The sequence below is a fragment of the Pantherophis guttatus genome, chromosome 4 (assembly GCF_059756535.1).
Source record: "Pantherophis guttatus breed Tessera chromosome 4, ASM5975653v1, whole genome shotgun sequence".
In the NCBI taxonomy this organism is placed as follows: Eukaryota; Metazoa; Chordata; class Lepidosauria; order Squamata; family Colubridae; genus Pantherophis; species Pantherophis guttatus.
This window is the reverse complement of record NC_142066.1, coordinates 105494813-105522075: the sequence shown is the minus strand read 5'-3', so window position 1 is coordinate 105522075 and position 27263 is coordinate 105494813. Positions and strand designations below refer to the sequence as shown.

The 27263-nt window shown below is 37.5% G+C and overlaps 2 protein-coding genes across 4 annotated transcripts in view; one reads left to right on the top strand and one right to left on the bottom strand.

The window, feature by feature from the left end:
* Positions 1-213: 213 nt before the first annotated feature.
* Positions 214-20503, top strand: GPD1L (glycerol-3-phosphate dehydrogenase 1 like). Its single transcript, XM_034404077.3, has 8 exons — positions 214-436; positions 4752-4929; positions 7520-7660; positions 11922-12060; positions 14180-14292; positions 15795-16028; positions 16656-16762; positions 18068-20503. The coding sequence occupies exons 1-8, from the start codon at positions 384-386 to the stop codon at positions 18162-18164; spliced, it is 1062 nt and encodes a 353-aa protein (XP_034259968.1). The 5' UTR covers positions 214-383; the 3' UTR covers positions 18165-20503.
* Positions 20504-23497: 2994 nt separating this feature from the next.
* Positions 23498-27263, bottom strand: part of LOC148114279 (uncharacterized) — a 33281-nt gene continuing 29515 nt past the window's right edge. For all 3 annotated transcript variants that reach the window (XM_087894249.1, XM_087894251.1, XM_087894250.1), the window contains 2 exons: positions 25662-25973; positions 23498-24770 (listed from right to left, as the gene is read on the bottom strand). In XM_087894249.1, the coding sequence (XP_087750375.1) occupies positions 24743-24770; positions 25662-25973 (340 nt within the window). In that variant the 3' untranslated portion in view covers positions 23498-24742. The remainder of the gene's footprint in view (positions 24771-25661; positions 25974-27263) is intronic.

Here is a 27263-nt window from a genome sequence, read left to right as displayed (position 1 = left end):
TCAGATAAATTGAAATAATTACAGGAGGTTAAATCCCCTGGACTTCTGGATTTGCCATGAATTGGATTGTACGTCTAATCCATATTCAAAAGCAGAAACGAACCCAGGCTGCAGGATGAAATATTCTCCAAACTCCAAAAAGTGCAGACGGAAAAGAAACAAGTGTCGGTTACTAATCGACGTCGACTACAATTCCCAGCAAGCCCCGGAGGAGGGGGGTTTTCGGCTGTTTGTGGAGGCGGGTTTGGAGGCGGGTTTGACTGCTTCGCCTATGTCGGTGCTTCATGGCCGCTGGAGGTTTCTTTGCCGCGGCCAATTGGTGGGATTCCTGAGCTCCTTTGCCCAGGGCTTTTTCGGCAGGAGCGTGCCCTCAGCGACTTCCAATGGCTGGAACTTCGGCACCCTTGAAAGTGTGCATCGTGGGGTCGGGAAACTGGTGAGTGAGAAATGCCATTCGCCTCGGAGTTGGCAGGGCGTCAGCAGACCTTGCACTTTGCTATGGCTGTTTTTTGTGAAAAAATCCCCGCATATTTCATCCCTCCACGAAAACTGACAGCCTCCCTAAACTGCGTGTGGACAGATTTTCGACTAAGCCCTGCTCGGGTGCTGCTTTGTCGGGCAAGTGGGACTTTTGCACTTCACTCTTTTGCAGACGGCTTTAGGGGTTGAAGGTTGCCCTTTCTCCGCTTGATTTGGAGATGTGGCTGTTCCAAGTCAGTCTCTTCGTTAGGAAAGGGCGCTGAGCTTGATTGTCCAGTGATGGCGGTGGCATTTTGCCTCCCAAGAGTTTAAACCTAATGCAGTTATCTACGTGGCATTCTCTCAGCCAGATCCTCCACCTGGATATGCTGGGTCCGGAATGATTGTAGATACTGTCTAACAGGGCCAAAAGTCATCTGACCGGGTGGGGGGGGGACACGGGGACGGGATTTAAAAGCATTTCTCTTGCAGTGTTTGCAGTGCAAGAGAAATGACCTGCAAATCTGTAACTCCAGATTTGCAGGTCATTAAGCGTAAAGTGGAGGAAGTAAAGAGTACAGTGGTGCTACAGGGGAGAAGGAAACCTAGCTCAGGCCAGGCATAAATTGGATGAGGGAAGTGCTGCTCAGAAAGGCCAGGGAAAGAGATTGAGGGATATCTGCCTGAGACAAAGAGCAGGGAAAGAGTCTGTGAACTGAATGTGGGTGTAGATATGCAGGCAGGCCAGGGAAAGAGGGAATGGGGTAAATGTTTATGTGCAAATGCAAGAAAGCGAGAAAAAGAGGGTGTAGGGCACATGCAAGCAAAGGGAGAAAGGAGAGCATGTCTGTGTAAGCAAATGAAGAAAAGCTGGGGATGGGGAAGACTTAGCCAAGCAACTTGCACTTTTCCTTGCTAGCTTCCCCATTAACTTTGCTTATGAGAAGACTGTGGGGAAGGACACCCACTTCTATCACATGACTAAGGGACACTGCAACTGATCATATGTTCAAGCTAGTTACCAAGCATCCCAATTTTGGTCATGTGATCATGGGGGCCCTGCAACTGCCAGAACTTTGAAGATTAGTAGTTAGAATCTTCATTCCGTGTCAGCATTTGAATAGTTGATGAACGACTGTTCATAACTTCAGAACCACCTGCTTATCCATATCCATTACAAGCCTATTCCTGTTTTTCAGTTGTTTCCAAATGTAAAGAAAACAGCTGTATTCATATGACAGTGAATAAAAAAATAACCAATTTCACTTTAGCTTAGTGTAACAATTGTGACTTGCTTATAGTCCATTGAGCCACATAAATCAAGAAAATTGAGTTACCCTCCTAAAATATAAAGAGATTATTATTATTAATGCAGAATACAGAAAGCTCACACCAAATATGGTAGTTCTCTTGAAAGTATCAAAGGCAAAATTAATTGATTTAAAATCTGAACAATGAATTAGCTTGGAATGCTTTTTGATCTAATTTTCCTTCAATCAGTCTTAATGAACCAACAAGTACTGAATATAGAAATAATAACCATAAAATTCTAAAAAATTGATATCAATTTTTAAAATATTTCTAGACATTATTGGTGAAATTATAATCAGATTGATCATCTTGGTAATGCCCATTTAGTTGTTTTGGTCTAATGTATTTGATGAAATTGGAAAAATTGAATAATTTTGTAAGTTAATTTTGTTGTCAGTTTATTTTATATATATCTCAAAAATTAAAAACAATTGTAACAGCCTAACATTTTTGTTAAGGGGCTAATTACCCTTTCAATATATAGCAAAACATATATTGTTTTCAAAGATGCTTGGAACATCTTTTGTTCAATCAAACATTTGGAAAATTGTACAGGTAGTTCAGTGACTGTTCAGAGTTATGACTGATCTCCCCTGGGCTACTTATCATCAAAGTTAGCTCCCCTGCAGTCATGTGATCCAGTCTAGGTTCTTGGCAACTGTCCCACATTCATGGCTTTATCAGTGTCCCATAATCTACTTTCGGTTTCCAGCAAAAACTACCCATTGTAGAAAATGGATTGCCTTAATGACTGCAGCATTCACTTAACCAATATAGTAATTCACTTAACAACTGCTGCAAAAGTCATAAAACCAGGGACAGTCAAGGGGGACCCCCTTAAAATTCAGGATGAGCAGTCTTACCCCTGTAATTGCAGGCTCAATTACAGTCATAAATCAAGGACTTTCTATTGTGTTCAGTGGAAATGAGAGAGAAATTAGGAGTGCCTATGGTACTTTAGGAGATTAGTAAAAAGGGTTTTTGTTTACCTGTTTAAGCCTCCATTGGTTGAATTTGTCAACAGTTTTCTAAACATTTGATAACATAGGAGGCAGGTTCCGTCTTCCTAATGAATAAACATTTTGTCATCAGACTGCCAGATGTTGAGCAGATTTAATGTCCAATGCTAATCATTGATGAAGGGAGTTCCAAAATGTATTTAAATTACATTTTTGCATTTATTAGGTTTTTTTCCCATGGAAAAATTGATATTTTACTGTGTTGATTAATGTACTATCAGAAAGAGAAACACATTAGGTTCTACACTCTATTTGAATAAATTCAGCAATTAATAGAAAGGTTTTTTTTGTCTGTCTTTCTGACATTCAAATGCTATTACAAAATACTTAAAACTTCACTATTGTCTTAGTTCTGCTGATGTATCTTCTGCAACATAAGCTGATGAAGATCATGTAAACTGTTTAATATAATCAGTGGTTTGTTAGTTCTGACTTTGCTGCTTCAAAGACATAAGATTAAGTGAGTCCAAATACACATTTGCAAAAAAAAAAAAAAGTATGTGTTTCTATTTGTAGATGTTCCTGGAAGTAAAACTAGCAGAATTCTTTCAACACTCAGGAAATGGAACAATCTGTTCTTTTACAATTCTGGTTCCCTTTGTTAGCTGTTAATTGGATCAGGAAGTACAATAAATTACTTTACAAGGGAAGCACCATTGTAGTGATTTGATTTCCAGGCTGGAAATCAAGAGACTCTGAGTTCTAATCTTGTTTAAGACACAAAGGCAGCTAAGTGATCTTAGGCCAGTTTCTCTGAGTTCAGGGAAAGAGGCAATAGCAACCTATTTCCAAAATCTTTCCAAGAAAACCACAGGGACTAGACCAGCGATTCACCAAGAGTCAACACTGGACAGAAATACTGTACAGAACAAAATAGGGGAGCTTTTTCTGCAAAAAGAAAGGTGAAAGAGTTGATACTTGAAATCTAGGGCCCTGATATTGTAGGCAAGCCCATTTTTTTATTATGTTGATTGTAGAGTTTTTATTGTTCTTTATTATTTATATTTTGAATTATTGGATATGCTTTTATTTTGTCAGCCATCCAGAATCATGTATATGAGATGGATAGCCACCAGGGGGCAGTATACACTTTTTTCTTCTGTTCAATTGTTTGATTCTCAGAGATTGTCTGTACAAGTCCCTGCAGTTTTCTTGACTAGATTTTTCAGAAGTAGTTTGCAACTGTCTCCTTTCTAGGGCTCAGAGATGGTGACTGGCCTAAAGTCACCCATTGACTTTTTGCTCAGATGCTCATGGTTTCTCAGTATCTAGCCTGATGTCTAAACCATTACACCAAACTGGCTATAGCATACATTCATTTTTATTCTATTTGAAACTTGTTGAGTTTAAATGGCCATTGATGTTACTGTGGGGCTGAAACAGGAATGGGACTGTGGCATTTGAGATGTCTATAAACAGTGCACTAGTTTTAGGAGCTTTCCTGGCACTGGAGCTTAATGGTGCTGTCTAGAGTTCAGTTCCCAATGTAGAAATTATGTAAAACCTCATAAAATAAAAGCATGGCATAAGATAACAACAGTATATCTCTTTAAAAGGAAGGTAGATCGTATATATCATTATAAAGATAGACTCTGCTATAAAAACCATGTGATGATTTGTAGATAGAATACATGAAAGGGAGATGTGTATGACAAGATTAATGTATATTGAGCATAGCATAGGACATTTGCCTTGTGAATTTATTAATTTATATGTTGCTTCGTGGCCTCAGAGAAATACTCTCTGTGCTTAGCAAAGTAGTTTGAATGAGCTCTACCACCAGGACATTTCTCTTTCAATGATAGCCTACAATTAAAAATTATATGAATTAATTGGAGCTATTATCTGATGATTACATTTCTTCCTTCCTCATTCTTAAATTGCATATTTTATAGTTTGCATATTTTGTATATTTTATAAAATGTATATTTTATAAAGCATATAATTATTATTTTTTTTCAGGGGATCTGCTGTGGCTAAAATAATAGGCAACAATGTAAAAACAATGCAGAAGTTTGCTTCTACGGTGAAAATGTGGGTTTTTGAAGAAACTATTAATGGGAGGAAACTTACAGATATCATAAATAATGACCATGAGAATGTGAAATATCTTCCTGGATATAAACTACCAGAAAATGTGGTAAATATTGGAACGGATATATCTCAATACACTTATCTTGATATCACATGACATACAATTTCTGAAAGTAAGAAAATTCTTTTGGAAATTTCTGGTCTTTCGTGAATAAACCAATTATGGGAAAATTGGCTACCTATCCCCTCACTGAATCTCAGAGTTGGCTTTATTATTTTAAATTAGATATCTTTCCAGAGATTGAAGAAAATAAAGCAGTTTTCATTGACATGTATATATTGTTCTGACCTAGGCTTCCCAAGAGCATGAAGCAGACTCCTTGTCCTGACAAAAACCCCTTTTTATTAAGTTACTGTGAATTCCTCTCATTCACATCCAGCAAAGTCTTTCAAGGGAGAACTTACAGTCACAGACCTTATCTGAATTAGAGAGCTGCCAGGCCGATATCTTCAAAACTTGGCAAGAACTCTCTGAAAGTCACGAACCAATTAAGCGAACTAATGATCTCCTGCAAACTCCCCTCCCCTTTCGCTCCTCTTTATTCCCTATGGGAGGGGCCATTCACCATCCACCTGTGGCTTTACTCCTGAGTCGACCCTTGTTCCTTAGCTGTTCCCTTCTCCTGGCAGCTCCGCACATGCATACACTGGGAACAGGCTCCAGCTGTTCTTCTGCCCCACTGATGTCCAGCTCTGAAGGCATCTGACAACTGTCAGATGGCCCTGGCCCCATCTCTGCCTCCAACACAGAGCACTCATCAGAACCTTCCCCAGACTCCAGGACTGGCCCATGTTCCTCCCCAATCTCCTCACTGTCTGAGTCTGCCACCAGCTCCACTGGCCACTGGTGGGCCACAACATATGTTAAATTAAATAAATGAAGAGCCTGTAGTACAGTGGACTAAAGCACTGTTATTAACATCTGCTGCTTGCAGTTACTGCAAGTTCACACCAGGCTCAAGGTTGACTCAGCCTTCCATCCTTTCAAAGATAGGTAAAATCAGGACCCAGATTGTGGGGGCAATAAGCTGACTTTGTATAAATATACAAAGTATGAAGGCTATTGCTTAACGCATTGTAAGCCGTCCTGAGTCTCCGGAGAAGGGCGGCATATAAATTAAAGCAAAAAAAAAAAAATAAATTCAAAAGAACAATTGCCATCTACCACAAAAAGTCAAACATAGAATGTATTCCTTTGAAGAGTTTTTCTAATAATTTACTTAGAATGCTATGGTTATACTTTTAGCATAGCTTTTATTAAAATACTTTAAATCTATAATAAATAATTTAAGGAAAAGATATAGTAAATCTCAAAGAGAAAAGAAAGGAAAAGAAAAAAGAGAAAAGAAAGAGAAAACAGAATAGAAAACATGAAAAATATACAAAATAAATAGTTTGGAAGCATCTTCTTTTTTGTGTGTGTCAACTGCCTTTATTATTATTTTTAATTTAATATAAATAGAGCAACATATTCAAAATCCATAGAAACAGTGTGTTGTCTGGTTACAATTTTTTTGAGTAATACTCATTATAGTAATAATAATGTTCTCTAGTAGTAATCTCGTAACGACAGTGCTTTTCACTCATAATACATATTAATTATTAATATTAATCAAAATTAATAAGTTAAAATAATCAACCCTAATAGTAAAATTAATCTTTCTCTTGTGTTTTTAAAAGTTCTGTTTCTCTTATTTAACCATTGATAGAACAGATCCCATATCTCAAAATATTCAGTGTTTTCCTTTTCTTTAATTTCAAGTGTTAGTTTATTCATTTCTGCACATTCTAAGACTTTTGTTATTATCTTTTCTTCTGAAGGAATCTCCTCGCCCTTCCAATGTTGTGCAAGCATGATTCTGGCCGCCATTAATACATCTACTATTAAATATACATTCCTTTTACTGTATTTTTCTGGGTTAATGCCCAACAGAAATATTTCCGGTTTTAAATCTATATATTCCTTTATCATTTTTTCTATCCAGTGTGTATTTTAGCCCAATACTTTTTTGCTTTCCACCACATGTCCACCACATGTGGTAGTATGAGCCCGAGGTTTGGTTGCACTTCCAACACTTGAGAGACATATTCTTAAACATTTTAGCTACTCTTGCTGGAGAGAAGTGCCATCTATAAAACATTTTGTATAGGTTCCCAATTATAATCAAACATCTCTTTCTAAGGTTACATCATATTTCCATTCTATTCACAACCTATTGTTTCTAAATCTTTCATCAAAACCATGTTACAAAATTATTTCTTTTTTACACAAAAAGTCTAGAAGGCTTTGGTTATAAGTATATTCCAAATTTTGTTGTTTCTTTGTATTTATAAATTGCTACTATGGTCAATTGGATATATAGATATTAATATCTTGGCTATTCAATTATTCATTCTGGAAATCTACAATTTTCCAGTTCCATCTGCTGTAATACGATTTATCAACACATTTTGCAGGGGTATGTATTTTTTTTAAACTATAATTTTCAAATGGTTTTCTTTTGACCTTACTATATGAATTTGCTATTTCTATTAATTAAATGCAATTTAAAATAAATAATAGTGAATTGGGTATCGTTGAACATGATTACATATTTCTTCTTCTTTTTTTCTTTCCCAATTAATTTTGTTTTCAGGTTGCAGTCCCAAATCTGACTGAAGCTGTGAAAGATGCAAACTTGTTGGTTTTTGTCATTCCCCACCAGTTCATTTATAAAATCTGTGATGCAATTACTGGGCATTTAACAAAGCAAGCTGTTGGTATAACTCTTATTAAGGTACAGCAAATAAGATACAAATGTTTATTTTTGTGTACAAAATGATACTCTAAATTATTTACTTATGTATTCAATTTCTGTAACTGTTCTTAATTGAATCATGGAGTACAACTCAACTAAAATCATTCTGGGGGGCTTATTAAATAGCTATTCAATAAAGGTGCAGATAAAGATTTCTATAGAAATATAAACTAGAGGGGACTTCCGGTCTGGAGCCGCGACGCCACAGTTGGGGAATTAGCGGGCTATAACGAGCCCGCGGAAACCCCAACTGACAAACCGCTGTCCGACTGGTCTTCGGGCCGACCCCCATCTCGTAGGGATGGGGTGTGAAGAGAAGCGCCTCGGAGGGCCAAGAGGAACAGGCAAGTTCCTCGGAGGCCAGAGGGAATCCTCAAAGTCGGCGGCGGGGGTAGGCAGCCATGGCGGCTGCCACAAAGCCGCAGCAGACTGGGACACAAGATCGTGCAGGAGGAAGAAGAAAGATCGAGCGTTTCGAAGCTGGGTGAGTGACACCAACCCAGGCAAACAACGGGATTACTTGGAGTATTTTTTAAAATAAGACCCTAATCTTAAACAGCAGCTACAGATCCATGGGGCTTGAAGATTTAAAAGAAAGGGGGGGGGAAATGGAGACCCAAGACAAACTTTGCATTAATTAATTTGGCTTAGAAGAATTTATTTTTAATAATTTGGAAAATTGGAGTCTTTTTTTGTTTTTTTGTTTTTTTGAGTGGATTGAAGAAATGTTTCTTTGGGAATCTAAACCTGTGAAAGTTAACGAAGTTAATGAAGATTGACAGACGGAGGGCTACAAAATTACCATGAAGTCTGCGGTGACTAAGCAGGAGAGTGGATTGAAGAGATTTTACTTTCTGCTTGGAAAAGAAACATCCTAAATGGCTTTCTACTTTGGATTATTATGATTACTTTGGAATTAACATTAGACTAATGGATTTTGGAAATTATTATCCTGTTCTGGGTGATTTTAAGAAGAAAGAAGAAAGATCTTGGACCTTTTCTATAATGGAAATTTACAGATTTAGCAAAAAGAAGGTATGGCGCATGAACACAAGACAGGAAGTGGATACATCATGCTTGGAGCAGACATTATAAGAGCATTAAAGTGATACATAGAACTTTTAATTTGAATAGATGAATTTTGAAGTGGAACATGAGGACAGACAGGAAAAAGAAGATTTAAACTAAATAGATTTAAACTAAACGTAATTAAATTGAAATGTAATGCTTAAAAGCCTAAAGGTATAAAAGGTTTTTTTTTTTTTTCTGGATTAAAACAGGAAGGTTTTTGGAATAATAAAGAAAATAACAAATGGCAATCAAAATAGGGATTTATATACAAGTGATTAAAAATTACAATGAGAAGTGTATACTAATGTGAGATAACTTTAAGAAAGCTTATTATTTGTTGTAATATGCTTCAACTATATTCTGCAAACAAAGTTAGACTGGTTGATTGATTAACATATTATTAAATGAAACTATGAAATACACAGATGATAGAGATAAATTGTGATTTAATTCAACAAATACTGGAAGTGATGATTACTATGAAATATAATGAGAATTAATTTTGATAAATATGCTGAGACATAGAGATCAAATAGATAACTATGCTGTAAAGGAAAATTAAAATAATGAGGTGAAGGATACTAACTAGATAAGAGTTAGAGACTCGGAGGGAGTAAGTGGGAAAATAATTAAAATGCTGGAAATCAGCCAAACAATGGCAGGAGAGTTGGAGGAGACTATGCTGGAAATCAGCCAAACATAAAATGCTGGAAATCAGCCAAGCAATAGGAGGAGAGTTGGAGGAAAATATGATGGAAATCAGCCAAACAATGGAAGGAGTTTTGGAGGAGATTATGCTAGAAATTAGCCAAATACAATATGCTGGAAATCAGCCAATAACGTTGGGAGATAGGGAGGAGATAAGATTGGGAATAATCTCAAAAGAGTTGATAACTTGGAAAAGAATAAGTAATATGTTCTTGTGATAAAACTGTAATATGTGGGATATCAAATTGGAAAGTTCAAGATATTTTGATTTGATAAAAAGAGTCAAATAATTAAAATGTTGATAAAATTGTGTTTTATAAATTTTAACAAAATGGAGTTGTATTGAAATTGAACTTGATAATTCTGGTGATAAAATTGTAAGGTATATAATTAGAATAAGAGACTAGATATTGTTAATAATTATTTGGATATTGATGAGATATAGATACAGAGATAATGAGTTAAAATTTAATTTGAAGCTTAAACTGTATTGATATATTAGATTTGTTTAGATGAAAGTGGTAGAATTTTATGTTTAAATTTGTTTTTTTTTCTGTTTTAAATTTTTAAAAGATGTAATGGAAAAGTGGAATAGAGCGTGTTAAAAGAATGTAAGCATGTTAACCATCTTTGACTGGATCGAAACTCTGTTCTTGAAAGTTATATTTTATGTTTATGTTTGGTAAAAAATAAAAAATATTTACAAAAAAAAAAAAAAGAAATATAAACTAGGGAATCTTGGTGGTAAAATGTCACGGATAGCATCAGGAATACCTCTTGGCCATAATGATTCAAACTATGAGCTGAAGTCTCATTCACCCAGCCCACAGAAGCACCGAAGGGCAGTCCTTTCATGTTAAGAGAGTAGGAAGGTGGAAAGTAGAATATATTCAGGAGCAGCCAGAAGCTGGGTAATAGATCAATCCAACATATGCTCAGGAAGAGGCTGACATTCCTGTAGTTATATTCCCACTTGTATATAATTTATTTATTTAAAACATTGCTATAGTTACCCATTCTATATTCATCTCTGGGTAGCTCCCAATCACATCAAAACAACATTAAAAAACTATACTATAATTATAATAACTAAATGCAATAAAAACTACAAAAGCCCGGTTTTGTTGTGTGGTCATTTATTATTAGAATTGCTGTCTTTGACCGCCAAACCATAAATACTTTGCTGTGAAATGTTCTACATTTTTGTTGTACATTTTTTTTGAAAGCTAACTTTCCTTTTACTCAGATAATGAATGCCTACTTGCCCAATGCACTAGGGCTACTGGTATGAACTTGTGTTGCTTTTGGCCTTGGACTGTAATCATCTCCTGCTGAATTTACAACTTTAATGTTGCTTAGCTAACTGATTTCAGCCTGAGGGATCCAAGACAAGACATATCTAAGTTTTATTTGGCTTCAATTTTGGAGCTACATGTAAAATCATCAACTACTACTCCAATGTATACGTGAATTTCTTTTAATCTCATCATTGGATTCTAAACAATTTTTAAAGAAAAAAAATAATAGTTTTGAGTTGCCAAGTCTCCCTTGAATCATGAGCAGCTACTTCAGAAAGGAAAAATTGGCTCCCACCTACTACAAGGCAGATTCCACAATTTTCCTTTGGTCAGAGTTCAATTCAACCTAAAGTGGAAGATCTGATAGATCATTGGTATAGCAAAGCAAAAACTAGATTTGAATTAATATTTACATTTTAAATTTACTGTAATTAAAACTAAATATAGTCGGTGTGATTATTTAAGAATATTTTTATGTTAAAAATTAGTTTAGTAGTAGCTCCTTGAAGTTTCTAGAGCCATAACTTTCAGAAACCCTGGATGTTCCTATATGTCATGAAGATTGTACACCTCTTTATTTCAGTTATTCAATAGATTTGTTTAGATTCTGGTTTTTATTATATCATGGTGACAACTCTGCATTTATTTCACAAATTATATTAATGGGTTTTGGGAAAGGAAAGATTGGTATAAAACCAAGTTGTAGTTTTCCAACCTGTATTTTTTAGCTGAAATAAATAATCTGGAAAATGTTTTCTTTCTTTCTACATTTTGCTGCTTTTCACTAGATTTTAATTGAGCCCTAACTGAAAAATTAGGTAGGCTCAGAAATCGCTATACTTTTGCCAGCCACGGTGTTCTAGTAAAATAATTCAATATGTTTCACCTTATTTTTAAATAGTGATTTTAAAATGTTGAAAGGAAAAAATGCTAAATGTTGATTTAGAACAGGACAGAAATGTGTGTAAATCAGGATCTAAATTCTAAAGAACCGTGCTTAAAATATATCATAAACTGAACATGTCTGATTGTAAGCAGACACTGCATCAATAAAGATTCGATAACTCTGTATCAGTAAAGATTAGATTACTCTGCGATGAAAAATGCCATTGTAAAGACCATCCAAATCAACTGTAATCACTGCTTTCCTATATTTCTTGCAGGGTATAGATGAAGGCCCTGAAGGACTCAGACTCATCTCTGATGTAATTCGGGCAAAAATGGGGATAGATATCAGTGTGTTGATGGGAGCAAACATTGCCAATGAAGTAGCTGCAGAGAAATTCTGTGAAACCACAATAGGTAAATTTCAAAAAATAACATGATGCTTTTCAATAAATATCTTCATTTCAGTTTTGCCCAACCCTCAGTATCTCCTGCATTTGTTCATATTTGGTATGTAATCCTATCCATTGATTAAGTAGGTGTCATTGAACCTAGTGATGCTGAAATTTATAATATGATATTGCACATAATCCTTGGTAACAAGAGTAAGTAGCAAACATTTCGTTTGTGAGGAAAGAAAGGATATTCCCACCTGTTATTCTCGTTTAAAAAGAAAGAAATTCCTAAAATTCCAGCTGTGTTTTTAAAAATATCAAGAGAGTTGCTATTCATAACATTTGGGTTGGTTCAGAAATATCTACAGCAACGATCGTTGGCTTCAAAATGACAAATGCAACTGGGTAATCAAAGCTCTGCTCCTTGTAACTGACCACTGCATGCATTATATAGGTGTAAAAAGAATCAGAGTTTTGATTGCCAAATCATGCCTCCCATTTTAAAGCCAATGATTATTGCTGCAGATGCCTCTGCCACTGTTCTTCACTGCTAGTGCAATAATCTTTTGCTCTCAATAAAGTTGCATTTTGTTTTTCATTTCAGTAACATTGTAAAACCAGAGAAATGATTGAAGCCTGGAAAAGGGGCCCTTGTCGGTTAATAGGAGTGCTGATTTACTACCAGTTTATCAAGTACTTAGGAGTCGAGGGCTTGGCCATACAAGGAAACAGCAGCCAATCACCAGCCACCAACAACCAATCAACCAATAGGAAGGCACCACATAAATATGACTCACAGAATAGCTGAAAACACATATTCAAGTAGAGAGAAGTTCCCTGAAGATGGGCATGAGTCCAAAAGTTCAGCAGAGTAAATCTCTGGTCCTGGTGACCAACCCAGATTCTATCTTAAAGCAGATTTCTTCAAATACCTCCAAGTATTTTGGGACTATAATTCTAGAATGTTCAACCGGAATTTAAATCTTGGAAGTTGTTGGGCCAAGGCCTCCAGAGAATATCAGATTGAATTATATGAGAAATAGTGTAATCCAAGATAGGTCTACTTAAAATGAAATTCTTTAGAGGTTCAATGAATCTAACTATCAGACAAGCAGTAGCAATACGATAGCTTAACATATACCAAGGCCTTCCAAATTCTGCATGTGTTTTTGTCTTATAGCTGAGAAATCGTGTCTTATGTATGTGTCTTATGTTCTATCTCAAGTATGCCTGTTTTGTCAGTAGTGTGATTTGATAAGATAAATCAGGATGCTAGAGGTATGAAATATGTATTGCCTTGGCTGATTCTGTATTAGCCAAAGGGTAAATTGGTTTTCTCTGTATTTTATTCGCCATAATACACAAATACAAAATAAAGAGGCCTTTATTAGTAAGAACCTACATCAGATGCAACCACAAATAAAATATGACTAGACAGCATAGAATTGAACATATATACAAGAATCATCAGGTGCTAACCTCTATAGATTTTCCCCAAAGGTGCTTTTCCAAAAGGCAACTGGACTTTTTTGGGTTTTTTCCTTGAAAACATTTTATTTGTCATCCAAAAAGCTTTTTCCGTTCTGACTCTTCTGAATGCCCTTGGATAAGAAGTGAAATGTTTTCAAGGGGAAGTCCAGTCCAGTTACCTTTTGGAAAAGCACCAGTGGTGGGTTGCCCCTGGTTTGGTCTGGTTCGCAAGAACCGGTAATAAAACTGGCAGAGGCTCCGCCCACTGACCTGGACATCATCAGGAAGTTTATGCGCATGCACAGAAGTGAGCGCGCATGCGCGGTCCCATTGCGAACCGGTAGTAAAGGTAAGTAGAACCTACCCCTGAAAAGCACCCTTGGAACAACCATGACCTGGATGATTGAGAATCCCCAATGACCTTTAGAGATTTCATCGTTCATTTCTCATCTCTCAGTAGAATTCTATTTTAACCATTCTGATATGAATTAACAATTGCTCTGGAATCAGGAAGGATTTGGAAATACAGCATGCTAAAGATTCAATAGGTTCATTTTTAATTGTGTTGTGTAAAAGTTTTCTTTTGCTTCCTGCTTGGAAATGCAGAGATGATAACTAAATTATATTAGCAATTTTTCCCCTTTCCTCTCCCTACTTCCCAACAAAAACAGGGTGCAAAATCTTGGAAAATGGCCTCCTTTTCAAAGAACTTCTACAGACTCCAAACTTCAGAATAACTGTTGTGGATGATGCTGATACAGTTGAGATTTGTGGTGCTCTTAAGGTACTTTTTTGTTTGTTTGTTTGTAAAGATGGCATTAAAAAACTAAATTGCCTCCCACCTACTCATAAGACTAGAGAAACACTGGCTGAGAAGTTTGTTACCAGAACTGATTTCAGTGTTTACTTCCTCTGCAATCTTCGGTAACATGTTGGTGCCAAAACTACCTTATTGGATTAATGCAAAATTTCTCTCAGCGCACAGGCACTTACATCTTCTCGTTTCAAAAGCACTTTGAAATAGGAGTTTTAGATTTTTATTATTGGTTGGTTTAATGGTAGGCAAAGAACTAGGACAGCTTTTCCCTTTTTAGCCAATTACAATCTATCTCATGGATAAAGTTGGAATTGGACTGAGTTAATGCAAAATTCACATAGAATTAAGATTGGTAGCCAAGATTTGTAACCATGGTGAATTAAGATTTTTATATCTTTGTTTATAATCCTAATGACACTGAATGGTTTCTCATATTGCAACACATCTTTTCATCTCTGAATGGGTTTCCAGACAAGATACAAGGCACTGAAACTTATAATTCTTAGAATTTCAGCAAACATGGCCACTGGGATATAATTCATTACATAAAGGTGATAGACAACTGGTTTGTGCCCTATTTAAATGCATTCCCATCAAAGCAAAGAGTGCTGATAAAATGTAAGATTAATTCTGGAAATTGGTAATTGTTTAAGAGTCTTCACTATTATCATACAAATCAAACTTACTTTCAGAAATCAGAATTTCCTTTCTTCGAGATAATTCAGTTACTTTGCCACCAGATAATACTAGTGATTTATACATAAGGACATACATAAAGGGTAGCTTATCAGTTTAGAAATGTGCCTGCCCAGAAAAAAACCCCCAAAAATGGAGTGGGCATCCTATCGGTTAAAGAGGATGATATGAACAAACGTAACATGGTTCCTGTAGGGCACAGGTGTCAAACTCGATCGCCTCACATGATATATTCTGACGTATCACGATGTTTTTTGCCTTTGTGGAGCTGGGGTGAGCGTGGCTTGTGTGTGCTTCATCTGGCCCGTAGGCTACTTTCCCCTACTTTAGAGGAAATGGCTTTTCCCAGCAGATCATTAATGAAAGATATCAATGATATTAATATCATTTTGCGCTTGTAACATGTTTTCAAAATTCCAAATTTGCTTGCTGGCACTCAATCACCTTTTGTGACTTTCTGACAAACAAAGTCAATGGGGAAGCCACATTCCCTTAACAACCGTTTTAGTAATTTAACAACTGCAATGATTTATTTTAACAACTGTGGCAAAAAAGATCGTAAAATGGGACAAAATTCACTTAATAAATGTCTTAACTTAGATACAGAAATTTTAGGTTCAATTGTGGTTGTAAGTCGAGGACTCTGTGTGTGGGTGTGTGCATGCATATGTGTGTGTGTATGTTGTGAACTTTAAATTTATGTGGCATGCATATAACTGTAAGTTCAATGAGTTCTTCCATCATCCTTTGCCTTTTCCATGTCATTTGTTTAGAACATAGTGGCAGTAGGAGCTGGCTTCTGTGATGGTCTTCGCTGTGGAGATAATACCAAAGCAGCTGTCATTAGGCTTGGATTAATGGAAATGATAGCTTTTGCCAAAATCTTCTGCAAGGGGCAGGTCTCAATTGGTACTTTCCTGGAGAGCTGTGGGGTTGCGGATTTAATCACAACCTGTTACGGTGGCCGAAATCGGAGAGTGGCTGAAGCATTTGTTAAAACAGGAAAGGTACATTACTTGTAGTGTTAGGGATACTTTCTCTCAACCAATGAAGCTAACATATTTGGAATGATTCTTTTGTGACTGTATTAGAGGGTAATAAGGTACATTTTTGCACTTAGTTATAACTTATATTATAGAAACATAAACCTCAATAACTCCAAACTTACTTTTTTAAAAATTTCTAAACAGTACTGAAATTACAGAAGAGGCCAGTTTCCTTTGTTTTTATAATGAATTTCTTAGTAAATATTTTAGAGGACTCTTAAATTGTATTAAAATGAAAATAAGAAGAAAACAAATCCCACCAGGATTTGTGGATTAGTGATCATCCTGAATCAGAACTTCTAAAAATGCCTCAGGCAATAACTAATTTATTTAGAGTAATAGTAGAGCTAGGCAAAGTCATAACCACAATGCCAGTGTATTAGCAGACTGTGCTAATAGCAGATTAGCTGCTCATTATAATAAGAGTAGGACTTGCTAATTGCTTGGTTTGGTAGATTGGTAAAGGGCTAATCAACTAAGAAGTAGGATTTCGATCTGAAACTGTTAGCAAACAGTTGATATGAAAAGTATTAATCACATTCTTATCTATATCAGTGAAACTTAGAAATACTTATTTTTAACATTCAGAGTATTGAAGAACTGGAGCAAGAGATGCTGAATGGGCAGAAACTTCAAGGACCACAGACTTCTGCAGAAGTGTATCGCATTCTTCAGCAGAAAGGTTTGGTGGAAAAGTGAGTGAGTCACTAATCTAATGATTTCTTCTCCCTATTTTCAACCCCAAATACCTCCCAAATCTGCTGTACCTTTTGGATCTTTTGAGACTGTATTATGAAGTAGGGATTCTTCTACTCAGAGTGTCTGCTAGAACTATGGTACTAATGATTACTGAGCTATATATTTAAATGATCTCTCAATAATATTAAAATACAGTCTCATTCTGCATGTTTTGACAGAAAATCAAACAATAATTTTATCTAGTCCTTTTAAAATTGTCTGCATGTTTAAAAATGTTTGCACACTTGATTACCTGAAAATTCAAAAAGTGTTTATCCTAACTTCCTGGAATAGTTTTCTTGTAGTTTACTTTCTTTAATCATAAGCAATATACCAATTTGTTTAATTGGCAGTTCCTTTTAGGAGTTTCCTTTATATTTTCTTCCAACCTTTGCTTCTCTGTTTTATTGTAAGTTAGTAATAAAAAATAAAACAGAGAAAAAAGACTTATAGTTCACAAAGAGGTTCAAAAACTCCAACAGAAATTGATTTTCAGTTCTTATGACTTGTGAAGTTCTTATGATTTGAAAACAGAAATGGTTGGAAAATTTTTGACTTTCCTATAAAGCAGTGATGGGGAGCATTCCTGAGCTGAGTTGAAGTCCACAAGTCATAAAAGGGCTATAGTTACCGACCTCTGCAAAAAGATAAACCAGTCTTGAAATTTTTGATATCTGGTTCCCATTTTTAACATATCCATAACAGGGACAAATAGGATAAATATACATATGTTGTTACTTTTTTTAGCATTGATCCTGCATGGTTGCAGGGCCCACTTGTTTTTGCACTGAACTCGTCTAGTTCTTACAAGCAAAGCTATCAAGGCATGAGGCAAGAGGGATTTTGTTAATCACAGAGCAGAAGCCGATTTGGGCTGAGAAAGAGTGACTTGTCCAAAGTCATTCAGCTGGCTTCCATGCTAAAGGGAGGACCAGAATCTAGGTCTCCCCATTCCCAACATGTTGGCACTCAATGAATACATTGTAAAATGATCAGGTAACCTTTGCCTGCAGAATGCAGTGAAGGAAAAAGAAGATACGTTTCTCCTCTAAAATTTTTGTGGATTTTTTTTAATGCACTGTACTTTGTTAATTTAGGGACTAGTCCATTTAAATATATTTGCCTCAACAGAAAAAGGAGATACAAATCAAATAAATAAATGGTATCTCAAATTATTTTGGTCATCAGAACATTTAAAAAGTTAAACACCAATAGCTGTAATTGTCTCCCCTAGTAAGATGATTGCTTGTCTTATTTTTTAGGTTTCCACTATTTACTGCTGTTTATAAAATCTGCTATGAAGAAAAGCCTGTCCAAGAAATGATCTCCTGCCTCCAAAGCCATCCAGAGCATATATAAAGCACTTTATATTGTCACATTTCCTGCCTTTTCATACTCATTCATGAGTTCAAATTAATGTCATTGGCTTGCCTACTCCATGAAGAAATTGCAGAAATACATGTGTCTATGGATTTCTCTAAATTATGTATTATACAACTCCTAGAATACTAGCTGTTATTTTTAGTGGCTAAGATTTAGTTGGCTTTCAAATATACTGTGCAGAACTAGCACACTCCTCAAACTTCCTAATCCTCTTTCCCTATTTGAAATGCTTGATGTTCTTTTAAGCATAATTCTAATGCTTCCTTTTCAAGCAGGGATTCATCTAGACTTCCCAATGATTCAAGGGGAAGATGCAATTAGGGCAGAAATAACGTACTACAGTACTCCAAAACTTTATTGGACTAAAGATCCTATCAGTGTGCATTAATAGCATCAAGGAGAGCTTTAATTGTTGATTTCTGGAGCCCTATAAATTGAGCACATCATATCAATATTACCTAGAAACTGTTTGCTAAACTATCGTAAGCTTCAAGAACGTGCATTCAATTTTTTTCAAGTCAGATTTGCACATCTTGTATGGCACAGATTGCCATTTACTGAGAATTACTTTGGTATCATTTAATTAGTGGGAAGTGGCTTTAAGATTTTTAAAACTTAGATTTTAAAAATAACTTATTCTTAAAAGTAATTTAAAGAAATGAAGATTTTTCAAATGTACTTTTAAAATGATTGTGGCCTCTTTTTTTAAAAAAAAAATACTGCCTTGCCAATCCAATAAATGTATGGAAGTACAGTTCCTAAGGACTCCCGCTCTATCAGGATGTGATGGGAATTGTAGTCCTAAGTGATAAGATTGCTGTTTAAAGCAAAAATTTGCCCTCCCAATATTTATCTCTTCTCTAATTCAGCTTTCTCCATTTTCTCTGCCTAAACTAAGAATTTAAGGTAACAAATCAAAACTTTTTGATCTAGCTGTGATGTTTTAACATCACACATTTTTAAGCAAAGCATAATCCGGTGGATTTATATATGCAGCTCCAAAGCTGCTCTTATCCTAGCTGAATAATATTAAGGTGATGATATAGGCATATGCATGAAGATGAAGCATAGCTGTGTGAAAGTTTTTCCATAATATGTTACCAAGACTGCAACCCATTATCACTCAGGTTGGCCTGCTGCCCAGAAGTTCTTTCAGGTGACATTTAACAAGTAATCTGCTGTCATGCTCTGATGTGTCAAAACTGTGAAGCTCAATTGAGTTTGGTATAGAATCTTTGTTTCCTCAGCATATTGTTTGTCCATTTGTGGGATTAAATTAGAAAGAGCCAAAGAGTAAGGTTCTGACATGGGTGTACAGCTTTTTCACTGAACTAACAACTGCATGTGTGCTTTGTGTTTACACTATCCAGCAGTCCAGTGCTTGAGACACAGAATCAACATATACCAGCCTTTAACCACCTGGAGAGTGACAAACCAGTAAAAACCTGAAAAGCGTGGTCTCCACACATTTGAATTCTACCCACTTGGGAAGGCTAGTGCAGATAACTTAAGAGGAGTTGTTCTGATTATATCCAAAGTGAATATACTACAAAACATAACTATTTTAGCTGTTTTTATTTTGGTGCCTTTTTTTTGTTTCTGTTCCAATTATTTTTTGAGTTGCCTTTGGAAATCCATTTAGCAGGAGCCCATTTGTTAGGTATGAATGTTTAGAATGGGAATAAGATATTTTTTTTAAAAAAAATGACAAAAATCATGTTGGTTAAGTAAATAATAGTCTGATTAACAAACTATGTAAAGCTATCCTCTCAATTGCTGCCTTCACATCTGTGGAATTACTGCATCTGTCATTTGTGACCAATATGGGTAGTCCAGTACTTCTGGAAGGCATTTGATTGGGGAAAGCTGACCTAACGTATATGAAATTAATTGTGTGTGACTACTAGTCTTCTTGATTATTATTAAGCTAAAATTAATACCTTGTCTTAGAATAATAGAATGATAGGGTGGAAAGCAGTAGTGGGTTTCACTTAACTTCGCTACCGGTTCGGAACTATGAGTGTGTTTGCTCACACACAGCGCTTCTGTGCATGTGCAAAACCTTATGCGCATACGCAGAGCGTTCATGATATCTGGCGGGTGGGTGGAGTCTCCCGCCACCACTACTGGTTTGCCCAAACCAGGGCGAACCGGTAGAAACCCACCACTGATGGAAGGGACTCCATTGGTTGGAGGTCTTCTACTCCAGCCTCCTGCCTCAGACAGGACTCCTTATGCCATCCCAGACAAATGGTTGTCCAATTTTTTTCTTGAAAATATCCAGTAATGGAGCACTCATAACTCTAGGAGGCAAGCTATGCCATTGACTAATCACTTTCACTGTCAGGAAAGTCCTTACTTACAGATTGGAACTTCCTCTGAAGAGCTCCTACCCACTGCTTTTTGCTCTGCTCCCAGATGTTATGAAGAATAAATTGAAGCCCTCTTCCCCATGACAACCCTTGAAGTATTAGGAGATTGCTATAATAATAATAATAATAATAATAATAATAATAATAATAATAATAATAATAATAATAATAATAATAATAATTATTATTATTATTATTATTATTATTATTATTATTATTATTTTATTTCTATACCGCCCTTCTCCCGAAGGACTCGGGGCGGTGTACAGCCAATTTAAAAACACAAGACACAACAATGATTAAAAATTAAAATAATTAAATAGATTTGGCCAATTTAAAACCCCAAAAATTTAAAATACCCCAATTTAAAATTATTATGTTGATAGCCCGGCCTGGCGGAACAACAGGGTCTTCAATGCGCAGCGAAACACCCGGAGGTCGGAGATCTTACGTATTTCCGGGGGCAGTTCATTCCACAGGGCTGGGGCTCCCACAGAGAAGGCCCTCCCCCTGGGTGTCACCAGCCGACATAACTTGGCTGATGGCACCCTGAGGAGACCCTCTCTGTGGGAGCGGACTGGTCGGTGGGAGGCTATTGGTGGCAGAAGACGGTCTTGAAGGTACCCGGGTCCTATGCCATGGAGCGCTTTAAAGGTGGTAACCAACACCTTGAATCGCACCCGGAAGACCACTGGGAGCCAGTGCAGCTCGTGCAGGGGGGGTGTCACGCGGGCACAACGAGTTGCGCCCATAACCACCCGCGTGGCCACATTCTGGACCAGTTGGAGCCTCCGAGTGCTCTTCAAGGGGAGCCCCATGTAGAGAGCATTACAATAGTCCAGCCGGGAGGTGACAAGGGCATGAGTGACCGTGCGCAAGGCGTCCCGGTCCAGAAAGGGCTGCAACTGGCGGATCAGGCGAACGTGATAAAAGGCCCCCCTGGCCACGGCCGTCATATGCTCTTCTAAAGACAGCCGTGCGTCCAGGAGGACGCCCAGATTGCGAGCCCTCTCTGGGGGGCAAAGATTCACCCCCAATAGTCCGTGATGGCACCTGCTGACTATATCGGGACGCCGGCAGCCACAGCCACTCGGTCTTGGACGGGTTGAGTCTGAGCCTGTTCCTCCCCATCCAGACCCGCACGGCCTCCAGGCAGCGAGACATCACATCAAGGGCATCATTGGGGTGGTCTGGGGTGGAGATGTACAGCTGAGTATCATCAGCGTACAGATGACACTTCACCCCAAAACCACGGATGATCTCACCCAGCGGCTTCACATAAATGTTGAATAGAAGGGGCGAGAGGACCGACCCTTGTGGCACTCCCCATGCGAGATGCCTCGAGGTCGACTTCTGCCCCCCTGCCAACACGAACTGCGAGCGGCGGAGAGGAAGGAGAACCACCGCAGAACGGTGCCCCCTATTCCTAACCCTCTCAACCGCCGCAGCATGATACCATGGTTGATGGTATCAAAAGCCGCTGAGAGATTTAATAGGACTAGGACAGAGGAGCAACCCCTGTCCCGAGCCCTCCAGAGATCATCCACCAACGCGACCAATGCCATTTCTGTGCTGTGCCCCTGCCTGAAGCCTGACTGGCACGGATCTAGATAGATGTCTATTATGTCTCCCCTGAACTTTCTCTTCATTAGGCTAAACATGCCTAGTTCCCTTAGCCATTCATCACAATTTAGCTTCCAAACCCCTTATCATCTTTGTTGCTCTTCTCTACACTCTTCGGTCTATTCTTCAAAAAGCAGAGTGGCAGAGTGGTTCCCCTCCAATTTATCCTTATAACAACCTTAGGCTGAGGACAATGACCAGCTGAAGGTTATTCAGTTTGCTTATAGGCTGATTGGCAGGACTTGAATCAGAAACTCCATTCATAGCTTGAAATGTTCATTTGGACGACATTTATTTTACATATACTCCCTGGCCTCAGAGCATTAGGATGGTTTATTCTCCTGTTGAGCTCGTTCATTTCCTCAGTCACTTTTATTATGAATTGTCTGTTTTAAGTGGCCTGAATAAAATTATTGCATGATTTTTGAGATAGAAGAGGCTGACTCAAGCACAATCATTTCAGAGTTGGGATCACATTAAAAATTAGGAAATCACTCTTAACGTAAAAGGAAAGTAGCTCCTTCTTGAAACACTCCAAATAATGCTCGGAATTTGACCCAAATCTTTCTCAACTTGGATGCTTCCACATGTGTTGAAACTAGATGTAGTCCCAACACATCTGGAAAGCTATCAGTTGGGTGTAGCAGTTCTACCCCAATGAAAATCTGATATATTTTACTTTAAGCAGTTAAAGCAATTTTTCTGCTGATGATGTTCATAAGTTAGAATGACTTGAATACAACATGGTAATGAAAACTTGTTTATACATCTGGAAAGGCACAATTGAGAAAAGGCTAATATCGTAATAGAAAACACATATTTCTCTTTATAGTATCAAAGCCTCCTAATATGAAGTGACTGCTTTTCTTTTAATATTGAATCTAAACTAATATTTCTGCCTTTTCTAACATTCAATATATATAGCCATTTTGTATATGTGTTTGTAATACGTAAAAGGCTCTGTAAACTGAATGTGATGTTATGCATATTGTCAAATTGTTTAAAACTATTTACTCCTATTTTACTCCTTTTTCCCCCCTTGATTTTTAAAATCAGATGGAAGGGTTAGTAAAAGATTTATCTATGTCACTTATTGTTATTGTTTTCAATAAAACATAATATTCTGTGTTTCTTGTACATTCAGTGCTTAGGATTTGTTACTCTCTCTATTGTATTTGCTATCTTAATTTCTTCAGAAAGGGAACAGGAAAACAAAATGTTAGAAACTGCTAATGTGTTTGTCCTAATGCCTGGATGATTAATATAACATAGTCACTTACAAACAGAAATTCCGGTAACACAGGAGTTGACTAGTAGTATTTAATAGGAGTATTTTTATTTAGTATGTACATATTTAATAAGTACAAAACATATTTTCCCCACAACAACTTGAATCTATGCAACTTTTATTAATGCCAGATAAAATGTGAAAAAGTAGAATAAGTTGGGGAAAGGATGTAAGGATATCTGCACATTTGTGATTAAATGTAGCATATCAAAGTACAGTATATCTCCAAGGCTACAACACGAAGTACACTTACTTTTTTAATGGTTCTTATTTCTGAGTAAACATACATAATGTAGCTTTAAGTATAGCAAAGGGGTATATTCCAGTTAATAAGACTTTACTTACCCTTTATCATGAGAAGGTGTAGAAATTCAAAATTAATAATAGCTTTAAATGCAATGGCTTCTAGCTAAAATAGCAAAACAATTGAATCGACACATTTGAGATGCAGTTATTTTCAGTTCATTTCATTTTCAATTCAGTGGTGAAATGCACTTATCTTCACTACTGGTTCGGGAATGTGACATGTGCCTCTTCTGCACATGCTCACATTCACGTACAGACCCTTCATGTGCAGACCCTTCTGCGCATGTTATATCAAAAACAAGACATAATGACGTCCCGGCGGGTGGGCGGAGCGTCCTGCCACCGGCACTACTGGTTTGCGCAAGCTGGATCGATCCGGCCGGACTTCACCGTTGTTTTCAATTCATTTTGAAAGAGTTTTACAGGTAGTCCTCAACTTACAACCACAATCGAGCCCAATGTCTGTTTCTAAGCAAGGCAGAATTTAAATGAGTTTTGCCCATTTTATGACTTTTTGCCATAGTTGTGAAGTGAGTCACTGAAGCTGTTAAGTGAATCATGGTCATTAAGCAAATCTGGCTTCTTCCATTGACACTGCTTGTCAGAAGCCAGCTGGGAAGGTTACAAGTGGTGATCACATGACCCTGGCACAGTGCAACTGTTATAACTACATGCCGGTTGGCAAGTGCCTGAATTTTGATCATGTGACTATGAGGATGCTGCAATTGTCGAAAGTGAAAAACGATCATAAGTTTCTTTTTTCAGTGCTGTTGAATGGTCACTAAAAATGGTTGCAGGTCGAGGACTACCTATATATCACATTGTTACAATTGAAAATACCTAACTTGTTCTCTGTAAATATGTATATTTGTATATATGTTATTGTGTGTTGTCATTATGATCTTTTTCATTGGTTCCTACTTATCTTTTGCCCCGCCTCCTCTGTATATAAATAGTTGCTCCTGTCAGAACCGCTGCTGTCCAAATGTATTCCTGAGGAAGACAAGAAATAAATACCTTTGTTATAAGAAAGCCTTCAGTCTTTTATATTGGGCCTGACCAGAATAAATAAACAAGTAACAAATTGGTAGCAAGAGGATGGTTTGGTAGGCCCAACCAAAAATAAAAATGCAAGAATCACAAAAAGACAAAAGAAGACCTGCCACTAGATATATAACAAAAAGAATGGCAGCCCAGCTGACTCCTGACAAAAACACAATAACTGAAGAAATGAAGAAATATACTCAATTCCAAGAAGAGGAATTTCTGACAAACTCCAAAAAATCGATAGATGAAACAGAAGTCACTCCCTCAGCCTCAAACAGGGAAGGTGACATAAAAAGAAAAATTCTAGACTTTATAAAAATAACTCCAGATGACTCAAGTCTGATCGCGAAACTCCACAGCCTAGCAAACAATCACGGAGCAGCATCAGATGAAGAGATCGAACATAAAAAATCCACAGTAAGAAAGTCAACTCCTGACTACTACACTAACAATGAAGCTAGCATTGGTTTCCCGCCTTTTTCATGGCGGCCATCTTATCTACCTAATACTCCCAAAATGGCCGACCAATCATTAAAGGAATCCCAAATTTTAAATTACAAAGCGGGAAACAAAACCTACCAAGAAGATGCCTACCCGAGTCCAGAAATAAATAAAAAACAACTATTTAACCAATATAACACTCAACCTACTGAACTTGAAATAGATAATGCCATGCAGGTGTTAACTGCAGCACTCGGGACTAAACTAAAAATACCAAACAATCAGAAAATGAAAAAGAAAATTCTAAACTAACACCTATCAAAAGTCAAAAAGAACTAAACTATCTAAAAGAAGAACTAGTCACCCGAGAAAAGACGCACTGGCAACCATACTTACCTGCCAAAGAACACCTTGCTGAGCGACCCGACTTCACCACCAATGACGGCCCGCATCGAGCCCCGCTTCCCGGCTGCATCGAGGAACATGGCCGACAAGCCTCCGGTGGATTTTTCTTCGATCGCCACAACTCCGGAGACTTCTCGACAAGCTGGACAGCATCCCGGGCATTCTTCAGTCACCAGAGGCCCTCCGGAAACAAAGCCGAAGAACAGAAGGCCGACTGGGACTTCATCCCGGGAGCTGCAGGCACAGGATCCTCTCTCGTCGACTGCTGGGGAAGAATGAGGACTGAGCATGCGCAGAACGAACCTGCAAAGAAAAAAGAAGAAGACATAAATACAAGTCAGCACAGATCCAGCCAAAACATAGAGATAAGTAAATACAGACATACCTCTACCATACCTATACCTTATTGCGAGTATGCTAAGGTCTTAAACCATGGACAGCTCCTGAATATAAATAATTTCTCACAACACTCTGGGACACTACCTACAGACTTTATAAAATTAAAATTAGATGGAAGCAACTTAATGGAATGGAGCCAGTATTTACAAATTATATATTTGAGGGAAAACATTTTATTCTTTATTGATGATCCACCAGACAAACCTTGGACTTATGAAATAGACTGCCTCCATCATAAGGCTTATTATATATTAATTGCTTCTATTTCCCCAAGTATCTTTCCTAGTCTTGAACATAATCTAACCGTATCTGAAACATACCAAAAATTATTTAATTTGTTTTATAGCAAAAGTGTAGCCACAACTACTAGAATTTCAAGAGAATTCTATTCTGCCAGACTAAAACATGACACATCTATGAGTGAACATATCCTAAATCTGAATGCAACCAGAGCAGAGCTCATTCAAAGGGGGGGAAATATTTCTGATAGCACTATGAAAAGCATTATAATCAATTCATTAGACCCCAGCTGGGATAACTACATTACTTTAATTGATAACTTAAAGTTTAGAAAAGTTTAGAAAAGACGCCTAGAGAGCAGTTGGAGATCTAGTCGCTCCGAATCCGACCGAACACTGGTAAGATCTCATATTAAGACTTACCTAGTGGCGATAAAAGCGGCAAAATGTAACTATTTTTCCGCTCTTATCGCATCGGCAGATAATCGCCCGGCCGCCCTGTTTAGGGTGACCCGTTCCCTCCTTTATCTGGGAGCACGGGAGGATCCCTTGCAGGGTCGTGCCGAGGATTTTGTCCAGTATCTGCACGATAAAATCACTCAGATTCGGGAAGGCTTGGTCTCTGACTGGGTAGGTACAGACGGGATGATGGGTGTCGGTCTTGAGACTGCGATTTGGGAGGAGTTCGACCCTGTTGCTAATGGACATGGACAGGATACTGGGGCGGCTGAACGTGACCACATGTTTATTGGACCCGTGTCCCTCCTGGTTGGTGCTGGCCTCCCGGGAGGTTACGCGAGGCTGGCTCCAGGGTATTATCAACGCTTCTTTGAGCGAGGGTGTCTTGCCATCCGCCTTGAAAGAGGCGGTGGTGAGGCCCCTCCTCAAGAAGCCTGCTCTGGATCCGGCTGTTTTGGCTAACTATCGTCCGGTCTCCAACCTTCCCTTCTTGGCG

What these genes read in the sequence shown, in the direction of transcription:
- GPD1L (XM_034404077.3), top strand. Translation starts at nt 384, where the DNA reads ATGGCTGGAACTTCGGCACCCTTGAAAGTGTGCATCGTGGGGTCGGGA. An exon ending in ATTCTGTGAAACCACAATAG is followed by an intron (nt 12,061 to 14,179) that starts GTAAATTTCAAA and finishes CAACAAAAACAG; the next exon opens with GGTGCAAAATCTTGGAAAAT. An exon ending in CAGAAAGGTTTGGTGGAAAA is followed by an intron (nt 16,763 to 18,067) that starts GTGAGTGAGTCA and finishes CTTATTTTTTAG; the next exon opens with GTTTCCACTATTTACTGCTG.